Source organism: Furipterus horrens, unplaced genomic scaffold, assembly GCF_987537825.1.
Source record: "Furipterus horrens unplaced genomic scaffold, mFurHor1.1.pri manual_scaffold_1, whole genome shotgun sequence".
NCBI classification, from domain to species: Eukaryota; Metazoa; Chordata; class Mammalia; order Chiroptera; family Furipteridae; genus Furipterus; species Furipterus horrens.
In genome coordinates this window covers 217,019,089-217,032,473 of record NW_028327171.1, presented here as the reverse complement: position 1 = coordinate 217,032,473, position 13,385 = coordinate 217,019,089, and the positions used below count along the sequence as shown (strand labels likewise).

Below are 13,385 nucleotides of genomic sequence, written 5' to 3'. Positions count from 1 at the left end.
AATGATAGCTTTGCTGGATAGAGTGATCTTGGTTGTAGGTCCTTGCTTTTCATTACATTGAATATTTCTTGCCAATCCCTTCTTGCCTGCAAAGTTCCTTTTGAGAAAGCAGCTGATAAGTCTTATAGGCACCCCTTTGTAGGTGACTCTCTGCCTTTCTCTTGCTGCTTTTAAGATTCTCTCTTTATCTTGAACGTTTGGCATTTAATGATGATGTGTCTTGGTGTGGTCCTCTTTGGGTCTAGCTTGTTTGGGACTCTCCATGCTTCCTGGACTGGTATCTCTATTTCCTTTGCCAAATTTGGGAACTTTTCCTTCATTATTTTTTCACTTAAACTTTCAAGTTCTTGCTCTTCCTCTTCTCCTTCTGGCACACCTATGGTTCGGATGTTGGCACATTTAAAGTTGTCCCAGAGGTTCCTAAGCCTCTCCTCATTTTTTTCAACTCTTGTTTCCTCATTCTGTACTGGTTGACTATCTTTTTCTTCCTTATGTTCCAAATCATTGATTTGAACCCAGGTTTCCTTCCCTTCACCATTGGTTTTGTGTGGATTTTCCTTCATTTCACTTAGCATAGCCTTCACTTTTTCCCTATGTGTTTGTCATACTCAAGCATATCTGTCAAGCCTGTGAGCATCTTTATCACCAGTGTTTTGAACTCTGTGTCTGTTAGGTTGGCTATCTCCTTGTCGCTTAGTTCTCCCACTGGAACTTTGATCCGTTCCCCCTTTTGGGCCATACTTCTCTGTCTCCTCATCTTGCCAGGCTCCTGTGTTTGTTTGCCTCTGTGTCTTAGGTAGAGCTGTCTCACCTGTTATGTGTAAGGGGCGGAGCCTTAGGTATTTGTCAGTACAGGTGACCTGTTTCACCACGTTGTGGTGCTGTATGTGGGGGGGAGGGGTTTGAGAGGGAAGAATGCCGCTTGCTCAGCACTCGCCCCTTTTCCAGGCACCTCTCCCACTTCCGTATGGGACTGGTGCTCCTCTAGCTGCTGCCCTGGTCGTTGTTCCCAGAGTGGGTGGGTCTGTGGATGTTCTAGGACCATGGGGGCCCTTTAAACAAGCAGACTCTACTGAGAAACCAGCAGTTTCGTCCTCTGCCCCAACCCCCACTGGTCTGCACAGTCAGAGGCAATGAGGCTTGATTATCCCAGTGCTGGGACCGTGAGCTGCGTGGTCTGGTCTGGTGCTGGGAGCGCTCCCCAGGTGTCCTTCTGACCTTTTAAAATGTGTGACTGTGTTTTCCGCTGGCCTGCAGCTGCCGCTGCCACTGTCACCGCTACTGCCACCACCACACCATGTCCTCTCTGCCCCGATTCCACCCCTCCTACCTGTCTGAATGAGTATTTTGTCTTTGTATCTTTGTTTATTGAACTTCCATGCAGCTAGATTTTCCGGAACTTCTGATTGTCTCCAGTTTTGAGGGAGTTGCGTTCCTTCTTCGTTGTGGAGGGAGACGCAGTGTGTCTGTCTGGCCTCCATCTTGGCCGAAAGCTCGCCTTTCGTCTTCTGCTGGCACCGCATGCTCTTCTCCCATCTTCCTCCAACCCCCACACTCGGCACCACATCCTATCAGGGGAGGCCTCCCTCAGCATCCTGATTACCCGTACCAGTATGAACTGTGTCTCATGGAGAGCATCCTAAAACACATGCTTGGCCTGTTCAAATACTATAGTGGCTGATGAGCGGGACTGAAACAGTGTAAGAGACACTGCTGAGTTTAGTTTTCCCTCTCTCAGGTGCTCAAAGTGGTGAAAACTTAGGTGTGGTTATGTGTGTGGAGGGGGTGTGTCTCCTTTCTGGGGTAATGTGTAAGTGGCAAAGAAGAGTAAGGTTACAGGCCAGCTTGAGGTCCCTCCCGCCCCGTCAGTGACTCCACTGGATGTGGGGGACAGAAGGACAGTTGGGTCTCTGAGCAACCAGGGGAGGCCAAGAGGAAGAGAGCTGAGTGTTCTGGCTTGTAGGGGAGCATGAGGACAACGGGGGCGATTAAAGAAAGGAGCAGGTTCATACCCAGGCGAGCAGTGCTGGCCTGGGGGTGGGGGGTGGTCACGGGGGCCTGCCCATGGAGAGGCCACTGAGAGGCAGCTCAGGGACAGGTGAGACTCAGCACAAGGGGCTCCCAGGTGGTCCCAGGAGTCAGTGACCTCTCACTGAGCCTGCCCGGCCTGTGGAGGTCCCTCTGGTAGGGGAGCTCAAAGTGAAACAACCCCTGGAGCCCTGCCAGACCCGCCCTCCAGTGGCTGCGGCAGGGTGGGGGACAGTGTCTGCACCAAGTGACAGTATCTGTGGCCAAGTCCTACCAAGCCACAGTCCTGGACGTCCCCTACCCACCCAGTGCTCCTGCAAGATTAGGTAGAGGGGGCTCCTAGAAGGGATGGAGGCCTGCAACCAGACCCTGACAGTCCGTCCTCATCCCAGTGAGCAGCCGGCCCTGTGAGGAAGGTGCACTCCCACCACGTGCATGAATAGGGAAGCTGAGACCTGAACAGGGAGGAAAAAGCCAGCGAAGTTTGCAGTGGGAGTGTTCCAGGCAGAAGGCGGCGGCCAGAAGGCATCTCAGCAGTCCGGTCCTCCCTGGAGGGCCGGGGCGTAGGCCTAGGCCCCTGGAGCAGGGGCCGGAGCAGGGTCCCCAGATCGCTGCCCAAGGGTGTGGCTCCACCAACCACACACCCCACCCGCTGGGAGGCCAGGCCGGCAGATGGGCGCCCCTGGTGGGGGTTACGGGGGGGTGGGGGGGTGGCCGTCTGGCAGACACAGGCGCGCCCGAGGGACAAAGGCGTCAGAGACAAAAGACCGGCCAACACCTGTCCCTCTTGGCGCGGCCGCCGCTTTTTTCTGCAGAAGCAGCAGCAGCTGCCAACTGTCATGGGCATCAAGTTACGGGGTCCAGACGGCGGCCTGGAGTGGGGGTGCTGGAGGGTAAAGGGAGCCGAAGGGGGACGCGGCGGGAGGTACGAGGGGACTGGAGGGAGGGGGCCCAGGGAGAACGAACAGGGGCGGGAATCAGGGAGGAGCGGGCTGCGGGCAGCGGTGGGTACCCAGAGAGGGGTGAGGGGGTCCGCGAGGGGAGGCAGGGAAAGTCGGGGTGGGAGGAGTGTGACTGGGGAAGGGCGCGGAGCTAAGTGGGGAGACGGAGGTCAAAGGCGGACTGAAGGCGCCGAGGGCCTTCGGGGGAGACGGAGGCTAAGGGCGCTGACCAAGGAAGAACGGGCAGCCGCGGGGGGGAGGAGCGGGGGTGGGGGGATCGCCAGCGAAGGGGAGCCTGGAGGAGAGCGGAGCCGGCAGGCCCCGAGCCCCGCCCCCCTAGGGCCCGGGCGCAGGGAGAGGGCCGCGGAAAGGGTGTCCGGTCACCCAAGCCCGCAAGAAGCGCACGGGGGCCGCGGGCCCGCTCCCGCCGCCGCCGCTGCCCTCTGGGCTCTCGCCTCCCCGGGGCTCTGCGGACACCCCAGTCCAGCCACGGGTCCTATCCAGTTGGGAGGCCACGGACGTGACTGGCTTTGCCCCACTTTGCTCGGGACCCAGCACGCCCGCGCCCCACGCTCCTCCGGGGAGGCATCTGGCGAACAAACCCGAAAGGGGACGGACGGGCGGAGGAGCGCCTGCTCCCACGCACAGCTGACCTGGGGGCTTTGCTCGGGGTACGCAGGGAAACAAGCGCTCCCCGACCCGCTGCGCCCGAGCCCACCGCCCCCTCGGGTGCCTCCCCTGCAGAGGTCGCGCAGAGGCCGGGCTGGGGCCCACGCCCGCCGGTCACGCCCCGCCAGCTGCCAAGCGACGCGGGCGGCGGGGCAGGACAAAGGGCGCTGCTCCCATTGGCTGCGGCGCTCCTCCGCCCGCGGCTCCTGGCGTATGCGGCCAATAGACGCATTGAGATGCAAATAAGGCGCATACGCGGCAAATAGACGCATTGAGATGCAAATAAGGGCTATAAAAGGGGCGGGGCCCGGGCAGGCGGAAGACGCAAGAGAGGGAGGCCGCTGGCAGTGCCACCCGCAGCGCAGCGAGGGGCGCTGGTGCTGAGTGCGCCTGGGGACCTCCGGACCGTGTGGGTCATGGCTCCGCCCCCGGCGCCTGGCACCCGGGGATGGGAGCGTGCGGGCCGGGAGAGAGACGGCCGCTGGGAGGCGCGGGTGGACCGCAAGGTGCGTGCCGGGGCGGTGGGCGTGCGGGCGTGCGGGGCCGGCGCGGCGCTGGCGCTTACTGGCCGGCTTCCAGCAGGCCCGGAAGCCCCTGGTGGAGAAGAAGCGGCGCGCGCGGATCAACGAGAGCCTGCAGGAGCTGCGGCTGCTGCTGGCGGGCGCCGAGGTGCGGCGGGTGGGCGCGCGCCCCGGGACTGCCGGGCGGGCGGGGGTCGCGACGCTGCCCGCCCTCACCGCCCCCCGCCACGGTCCCCCCGCCGGCGCAGGTGCAGGCCAAGCTGGAGAACGCCGAGGTGCTGGAGCTGACCGTGCGGCGCGTGCAGGGTGCGCTGCGGGGCCGGGCGCGCGGTGAGTGGCGGCAGAACCCACGGGCTGGGGTGCGGGGCGCGTTCGCCCACCGGCCCCCCGCGGGGGCATAGGGTCCCTCGGTCCGATGCCCCTGTGCTGTCGGCAGCGAGAGCTCACCACGGAGCAGGGCGCGCCCCAGCGTCTCCTGGGTGAGCCTGGTCACCGCGGGCCGGGTGGGTCGGGACACGACAGGCGGGGCTCACCGGGCACGGCTCTCTCCCTCCGATCCCCGGGCGCAGGGCTCGAGCAGCTGCAGGCGGAAGCCAGCGAGCGCTTTGCCGCGGGCTACATCCAGTGTATGCATGAGGTGCACACGTTCGTGTCCACCTGCCAGGCCATCGACGCCACCGTTGCCTCAGAGCTCCTGAACCACCTGCTGGAGTCCATGCCGCTGCGCGAGGGCAGCAGCTTCCGGGATCTGCTGGGGGACGCCCTGGCTCGGCCCCTGGGAGCCCCGAGGCGAAGCAGCTGGCTCACAGGAGGGGCCCTGGGGTCTCCGCTACCCAGCCCCCCACCCCCTGGGGATGACCTATGCTCCGACCTCGAGGAGGCTCCTGAGACTGAACTGAGCCGCGCACCTGTGGAGGGGCTGGACTTGGTGCCTGCCGCCCTGGGTAGCCTTACCACTGCCCACACAGCCCAGAGCATTTGGAGGCCTTGGTGACTAACACCAGCCAGCCTGGGGCCTGCAGGGGTGGGCCCAACCTTCCCACCTCTAGCCCTCCTCCCTGGGGTCCAGATGCTGTGGGGCAGGGTCCTGGATGTCTGCCCCCCTAGTGGGTGGCTTGTAGGGCAGTCCTGTATGGCCGGCCCCATGAGGCCCCTAGACCTTCCCTTCCAGGAGTGACTTATGGACTTCATGCCCCACCTTTGGGAGGGTGGAGGGAGGGCGCCCCACACAGGAGGAAGAAGGTCACAGAGCTACCCGGGCTCTCCGGGGTTCGCCTGTCCCAGTCTTTAAGGCACTGTGCAGATCTGGCGACAGAAGTGACCAGAGTGGTGCTGAGCCTCTCCTCGGTGCAGGGCACTAGTGTTGGGGCAGAGGGAGACCTCAGGCCCTGGCAGCCCTGGGCTGAGCAGAAGCTTGAACTTGCCACTTCAGCCAGGACCCAGGGAGACAGGCGCAGCACCGCCCGTGGCTGCCGGAGAGAGGCGAGGCTTTGCGTAGGCCCTGCGTTTACTGCACTTGAGTCGGTCCGTGACGCGGTCATCAACTGTTGCAGTTCTAGCAAATAAAGGATTGTGGAGCCTTGGTTACTCTCTGAAGCATTACTGCAGGGTATGGTGCCATTAGTGTGTCACATCTGTAAATCTAACCCAGCCCCGTTTTTCCTGGGTCTCATGCTCGCCCTTGTCAGCCAAGTGAGCGAGGGAATGGTAGTGGAGACAGGACACTGCCTCACAGGGGACAGTGCCTCCCCCTCCCTGGTGGGAGCAGCTCCTCAGGCCTCACCTGCTTGGGAGCTGTCCGGCCTGGAGGTGGCTGTCGCCGGCACGGGCTTTGTCTGCAGAGTGACCAGGCAATAGGGAAGCAGCCTGTCCCCGACCATTCTCTAGTTCGTGAGCCCCCAGGAATAAACTAATGCCACGTGGTTTGGAAGTTTTTTTCAAACACCTGTGTTAGGATCCGTGAGTGTGATGTCAGTCTGCTGGTGTTGTCACTTCTCTTGACTGAGAGGGAGCTTCCACCATGGCCAGTGACCTCAGTGACCCAGGTCATGGCTTAGACCAGAGGTCGTCCTGGGCCCAGAGGTCAGAAGCCTTGGAAGGAAGGTGACAAGACAGGCAGCTGGGCTGGGTCAGGCCTGCCGCTGGCAGGTGGTCAGTTAGCAGTGGTCACTGCCACCGGTAGCCCAGCCCTTCATCTGCCTCAGGACCCCAGAGCAGCTCATTCTCACTCCAGGTTGGCAGTGCTGTGCAGGGGATGAGGTGTGACAATTTAGGACTGACACCCGAGTCTATCTAGTTGTGAACCTTTGCTTCAAAAACAACTTTCCCAACAGCCCTCTTACCAAAGGCCCCCACAGTGGCTGACCCCCTGGGCGTTTCGCAGGGGCTGCTCAGTGATTCAGTCTTGGGCCTCAGCCCCCAGATGCAGCTTAATTTTAGCCACTGGGGATGAGGTGCTGAGCAGGTGGGGTGGGGAGGCAGGTGCCTAAGGCAGGGCTTGAGAGAATGGAAATATCACTCCTGGGATTATTTTAATCGCCCCACACAGATCGATGTAGGAGGTGTCCACAGGAACACAGATGAAGAGCAGGTCCACCTGTGAGACCTCTGTCCCCTGTGGCTCCCAGCAGCAACCAAAGGCCACTGTGGTGAGCTCTGAGGCCATTGGAGAGTGTCAGCCAGGGTCTGTTCCCGCTCCAGTTAGTCTTTGGCTGCGGTAACTGCCACGACCTTGGCGGTTCAAAGCACCACCGGTGTGTCACCCTGCGGTTCCCGTGTGTCACCCTGCGGTTCCCGTGTGTCACCCTGCAGTTCCCGTGTGTCACCCTGCAGTTCCCGTGTGTCACCCTGCGGTTCCCGTGTGTCACCCTGCAGTTCCGCTGTAGAAGCCCGTGACAGCATTTACTAGACTCAAAGCACAGCGGGTCTGCACTCCCTTCTGGGGGATTGAGGGTGAACCTACTTTCTTCTTCCTGCTTCAGAGACGCCCACATTTCTCGGCTAGCGGCCCCTCCACCCTCTTCAAAGCCAGCAACATTGCATCCACCTGACCCTTCTTCTTCCATAGTCACACCTCCTTCTGACCTTCCTCTTCCTTCTACTTTCAAGGCCCCTAGTGATGCCATTGAGCCCACCCAGGTGACCCAAGATACCCTCCCTATCTCAAGGTCCTTAATCCTTAGTCAGATTTGCAAAGGCCCTTGCCATGTTAGGTAACATCCACAGGCTCTGGGAATGAGGGCGTGCACTCCGTGGGAGACCGTTATCCCGCTGACCACACCGCCTTCACCTCCGCCCAGGCATCTGCCTTCCAGGTGATGCACTGTGGCGCCAGCCTCCCACGCGGGCACTGCTTGCCGTCCCCTCCAACCTCTCAGTGACTCTGCTCTCTTCACTGCATCATAAATCTCGCCGCCCGCTGGGTCATTCTCTCCATGCTACAATCTAGCTGTAATATCTCCATCTGGAAAAAGGGGAGGTAAGACCTCCCTGGCCCCGCCGTGCCTGTTAGCCTCTGCCTCCTTTCTCTGCTCTAAAGCAAGATTCCTTGAAAGCGTCGTGGACATCCTGTGGCCACTTCCGCACCTGCGCCTCTCACGCCCTTCCTTCCTCGCCAGACTGCTGTGCCCACCGCTCCACTGAAACCGCCCTTGTCAAGATCTCCAGAGACATCCACGTTTCCAAAACCAGAGGTCCTGTCCCTAAGCTTCACCAGTCACCTTCCAGCCAAGCACTCCTCGCGGTCACCACTCCCTCCAAGCTCAAGGACACCCACTCCCCAGGTGGGCCCACCTCACTGGCCGGCCTCAGGCCTTTACTAGATGCCCCTCCCCTGCAGACCCCTGAATGTGGGCAGGCTCGTCCAAGGCTGTGTGCTCAGCTCCTCCCCCCCCCCCCTGCCCAGGAGCCCCACCCGGCCCATTTTGCTTGTGGCCTCCGCGCGCCCTTGCTCCGAAGCCCACCTCCATCCTTGTTGGCCTCCCTCTGTCCTGTGCACTCAATGTCTCTACTTCGGTGTCTGGTGGGCATCACAAACCAGAGAGGGGAAAAAGCACGACTGATTTTCACCCCCTAAATACACTGTCACTGTCCCTGTCGCTGCCACGTTCCAGCACCCCATTGATTAGGCAAAAAGAAATCTAGATGTTACCCTCGATTTCTTTTTCTGTCGTCCCACTTCCACTCAGTCAGATCCATGAGCTCTAGTTCTCCATTTGGATCATCCTTCTCACCCACCGAATCCGGGCACCATCCTCTCACCCTTAACCTGACTGCGGCAGCAGAACTAACTCGCCTCCCCACTTCCACGCAGAGTGCCTGTCCGCGGCCTTCGAGGCCCTGCCTGACCTCCCTCCCGCAGCTCTGCTCTGGGCTCAGGCCTTTGCCAGCGACCTCGCAGCGGGGATCTGGCCAGGGTCGCTCAGCGCCGCGAACCGGCCGGTGGACCCCTCGGGGCCTGCATTGCGGGAGGCGAAGGGATTTAGGAAAGAGGGTGCGGAACTCCCAGAGCCCGTGAGCCAGGTGCGGGGTGCGCCTGAAGCTCGGAGTAGGTTGGGACTTGGCGGTGCAGAGGCTAAGGCCCCGCCCCCGCACACAGCGACCACGCCCCAGCGCTGTGGCCACGCCCGTGGCGTTCCCACCTTGCCCAAGGCGAGCCGCCTAGCCTCCTGGGAGGTGTAGTTCCCACCCTTCTACTTCCCTTTCCCCGAGGCCCATGGAGGCCAAGCCGGGACTGCGATTCCCAGAAGCCTCTCTGGGCTTCCTGCACCCCAGCCGCGGGGCGGGTCTGCGCTGGGGCCACCGACCGCGGGTTACAGGCGGCCTGCACGTCGGGGTATTAAAAGCTCCCGAGACGGTTCGAAAGCCAACAGCGGCTGAGGTCCAGGAAGGAGGGGGTCTTAAGCGAACAGAGTATTAAAAGTTCCCTGGTAAATTTGTTTTCCAGGTTAAGAGTTTCAGAAAATGTTTGCTCCAATAGCATTTGTGAGCCCTGGGCTGTGTGGCTCAGTTGGCTGAGTCGATCTGTAAACGGGAAGGTGGTGGGTTCGACGGTGGATCGGGGCACACGCCTGGGTTGCTGTTCGGCCCCAGTCAGGGCGGGTACCAGGCCTGTGATGTTTCTCTCTTCCTGCCTTACCCTCTTAAAAAAAGAGAAAAAAAACCAGTGCGCATGTCCTCGGATGAAGATTTAAAAAATAAGTAAATAAACATATATGTATATCATTTGTGAAAAGCCCAATACTATTCTCAGAAGTAGAATTCGTATGGCTCAGTTAAGTGCCTGCGATGGGGTCCAGGAAAGCAAGGAACCGCGGGGACCGGCCGCAGTCCCGGGCGGGCGGCGGAGGTGGGGCACCCTGCACAGGGGAGAGCCTAGACGCCTCTGAAGCGTGGCCAGGACTTTGGGTTTTGTTCTAATTAAATGGGAAGCAACGGAAGGACTTGAGCAAGAGAGGGCAGAGGGCTGGGTAATGTTTTTAAAGTATCCCTCCCTCTTTTTTTTTTTTCTTCTTCTGGAAAGCCACCTGTAGGAGGACAAGAGTAACAGAGGAGGCAGTCTGTTACTGGAGGAGGGCATACGGGGGCTTGGTCTGGGATCAAAGTGGCAGAAGGGGACGTGGAGAGGTTGGAGGTAGGACAGGCAAGACCTACTGAGCGGGCTGTCGGGCGGAGGAGAAGGCAGGGGTCAAGGGTGGTGCCTAGGTTTTGGCAGGGGCCCCTCTGTTAGGAAACAGCAACTGGGGTCCCGCTGCCACCGTGTAGGCAACACTCCAGAGGCAAAGGTTTGGTGATTAAGGAGGCTTTATTCAAAAGCCGTCCCTTAAGCCTATCAAGTCACAGCTCTAATCACTTAAGCCCATCAATCAAGGCTAAACTCTAACACCTGAGTTCAGTCAGTCCCCTGTTGGTTTCTATAAGGTTAGTTTACAAACTAAAACAACGTAATACACAAAAGCTACACAATTCCAGAACAATGGCTGGCTTCTGCCTCAGCGCCTGTCCCTCTGGAACACCCAAAGAATACCCCTGCCACCCTCCTAGGCTGTGCCGGGAGCTCCTTCCCGTCCAAAACACCGTCCGTTGGAAGTGCAGGCCGCTGCGGCACCATTGTGTAGGCATCTTTGAGAAAGAAGAGCCTGAAAGCGAGCTTGAGAGATCCAGCCCAGGAGCCAGAAAAGCCGTGAGCCACGGAGCCGGCCTCTTTGTATTTCCACGGCTCTGGAGGCTCCAGCGTCTCAGCCAATCGCGTCCCAGGCCGCCTCGCGTTGCCTCGGCAACCTCCTCCTATGGCCCCTCCCACCGCTCCCCAGTGATCTCATCAGATCAGTCCACCACCTCCGGGGACGGTGATTTGAGAAAGGCTAGGGGGAGCGCGTGTTCGGGGAGGGAGCAGGAGTTGACCTTGGCATATGCTTAGTTTGAGTTGCCTATTAGGCTTCCAAGTGGGGATGTTGAGGAGACAGCCGGCGCTAGATGTGTGTCGAGTTCCCAGAAGAGACAAGAATGCAGGTGTATTTACAGCCAAAGACCCAACAAAGATAACTTTGGAGGAGAGTAAATCGAGGAGGATCTAGATCACGCACTGCGGCACACCACACTTAGACAAAGAGAAGCCAATGAGTTGAATCTTGAAAGAAGGTTCAGAGTGGACGGCCGGTCCCCTCTAATGAGAAGAGGAAGAGGTACAAGGCCCCTGGGGCTCTTTCTGCTGTGACAGTGGCTGGGTCTGTAATTCTGTGAAATGACTAGATTGCAAACTGGGTGGAAGCAGGGGAGGGTGCAACCCCTTCGTGACTTTTTGGAACAGTGAGATTTTCTAGCTGCAAAAAATGGCTCCCCCATTGAGCTATACTCACCATCTTGGCATTTAAGACCCCTTTGTGGAAAGCCCTGGCTGCTGTGGCTCAGTGGATTGAGCGTCGGCCTGCGAATGAAGTGTCGCTGGTTCGATTCCCAGTCAGGGCACATGACTAGGTTGTATGCCAGGCCCCCAGTTGGGGGCGCAAGTGAGAGGCCACCGCACATTGATATTTCTCTCCCTCTCTCCTTTCCTCTCTCTCTAAAAACAAATAAAATATAATGAAAATAAAATAAGTAACCTTCTTAAAAAATAAAAAAAGACGCCCTCTGAAATGCCCCCAGCATAGCCGTCTCACTCACCCACCTAACTCCTCTCTGTCCCCATCCAGGCCTTTGTGCTCCACCCTCCACCCAAAAGGCAGCCCCTGGGAGGAGGTTCTGTGGGTATCAGGTACAAGTGCCCTCAAAGTCCTTGACTATTTCTTTGCCTTCCACATGTGCACTGGTGCACATGTGCAAACATACATGCATCCCATGTATTACAAGGTTTTTCTACTCTGGCTAGTGGGTACAGGAACTACATGTTTCTGATCATAGACTTTTCTCTCAAGGGCTAATCAGATCTCGCCTGACTCCAGGGGAACCTTCTGCAGACCTATCCAAGGCAATATTACTTTCCTTACAGGCTGCTGAGAGATTATATCAAATTAACATTTGCAAAGCACCTAACTAGTGCCTGGCCCCAAACAGCCAAACAGGCACACAGTGTTCTCAGTTCTCTGCCTTGGCTGTGAAGGAATGTCCAGCCCCTAGAAAAGTCTTGTAAGGTTATTTGAGTTAAATTTTGAGGACAGGCCCAGAAGTGAAATCTCAATGGACTGAGATAATGCTCTGGAGAATGGCAGTTTCACAGTTTATTTTATACGTTAGAATCAAAGGAGGAGACGCAAGGGCTGGGGGAGTTGCATGAGATCCGTGGGCGGTAGATTAAGGCGGCAGGAGAGAACACAGCTGGGAAACCTCTGGGATTGGATGCAAGGCAAAGGGAGAAACATACTTCTTTTATATCGGTGGCAACAGGACAGCTAATATTAACGCAGCACACAGAGATACTATTGGGGGACAAAATAACGATGTGGCCTTCTGCTCTGGGGCCACCGGTTGTGACTTCAAGGGACAAAAGAAAAAGAAAGTAAATCTGACACGTTATCTTAGATGCATAAGAACAACAGACAGGACTCACTGAAGGTCAAGACTGACCTTTGCTTAGGAAGCTATAGGCCTGCGCTGGGACTACCCACCATGACCTGCCCAGTTAGGGATTTGTGATCAGACCACATTTGTGGGGTTACTTTGGGTCACAGAGCTGGTCAAGCCTGCCATGTGGCCCCCGAGCTCCTCAGGTTTAGGACATGGCCCTACCTTCAAGGCCATGGCTCTCAATAAACTAAACACCGTCAATGAATTTTGCAGTGTGACTTGCAACATTTATGCAACCTCTGCAGACCAGAGGTGCTACACAGTGCCTCTCCCCATTGCCATGGGAAACAGAACAGTGCCTCTCTGGGTGCACAAAATGAGCCTGTGTGACAGGTCGTTCAGTTACTGTTGCTGCCTTACAGGTGCCAGAAGCTTAACCGTTCACAACCACTTCACTTTGGTCCTTATTTTGTGGGTCAGGAATTCATAACGTGCTGAGCTGGGCAGTCCCCGCCTGGGGTTTCTCATGAGGGCAGCTGTTGGCTGGGGCCAGGGCCACCTGAGGACGTCCAAGGTGACTCACCGGGGGAGGCTAGCAGCCGCTGCTGGCTGCCGGCTGGCGGATCAGCGGGAGCTGTTGAGCACAGCGCCCGCCCGTGGCTTCTCCGGCTCAGCAGCCTCAGAGCAGGTGGACTTCTTGTTGGGGACTGACTTTGCTCAGAGCACGTTTCCAGGGAACCAGGCCAAAGCTGCATGGCCTTTGATGGCTTCGCCTTGGAAATCATAAATTGAACGTCTCCCACTCTCTGGTTCAAGGGGAAGAGACTCAGCTGCCTCTTGATGGGATGATTGTTGCAGAAAACTGGAAAATACCACCTGCCACGTAGGCAGCCAATGTCATGGGCCATTAGGTGCCTTCCTGTCTCTAAGGCAGTTTAAGGTCTCAAATGAGACATACATGCTCATTTTCTCTTTCTAATTTAAAGATTTTATTTATTTTTAGAGAGAAGGGAGGGAGGGAGGGAAACATCCATGTGGGGTTGCCTCTCGCATGGCCCCAACTGGGGACCTGGCCTGCAAGCCAGGCCTGTGCCCTGACTGGGAATCGAACCGGCGACTTTTCGGTCTGTAGTCCACTGAGCCACACCAGCCAGGGCCACGCTCATTTCCTACGTGCAAACTCATGGGTCTCCTTCGGGCAGTCCTGAGCAAGGGCCCAGGAGGC

At 58.1% G+C, this 13,385-nt stretch overlaps 1 protein-coding gene across 2 annotated transcripts; it reads left to right on the top strand.

The window, feature by feature from the left end:
* Nucleotides 1–3,978: 3,978 nt before the first annotated feature.
* On the top strand, nt 3,979–5,761 carry HES6 (hes family bHLH transcription factor 6). 2 transcript variants are annotated; one of them, XM_090269746.1, is made up of 4 exons: nt 3,979–4,144; nt 4,221–4,307; nt 4,408–4,489; nt 4,729–5,761. In XM_090269746.1, exons 1-4 carry the CDS (start codon nt 4,055–4,057, stop codon nt 5,151–5,153), a joined length of 684 nt encoding a protein of 227 aa, XP_090125872.1. In that variant the 5' UTR covers nt 3,979–4,054; the 3' UTR covers nt 5,154–5,761. The 2 variants fall into 2 exon arrangements, with proteins under 2 accessions (XP_090125872.1, XP_090125864.1); XM_090269738.1 differs by having other exon boundaries at nt 4,218–4,307.
* The last annotated feature ends 7,624 nt before the right edge of the window (nt 5,762–13,385 follow it).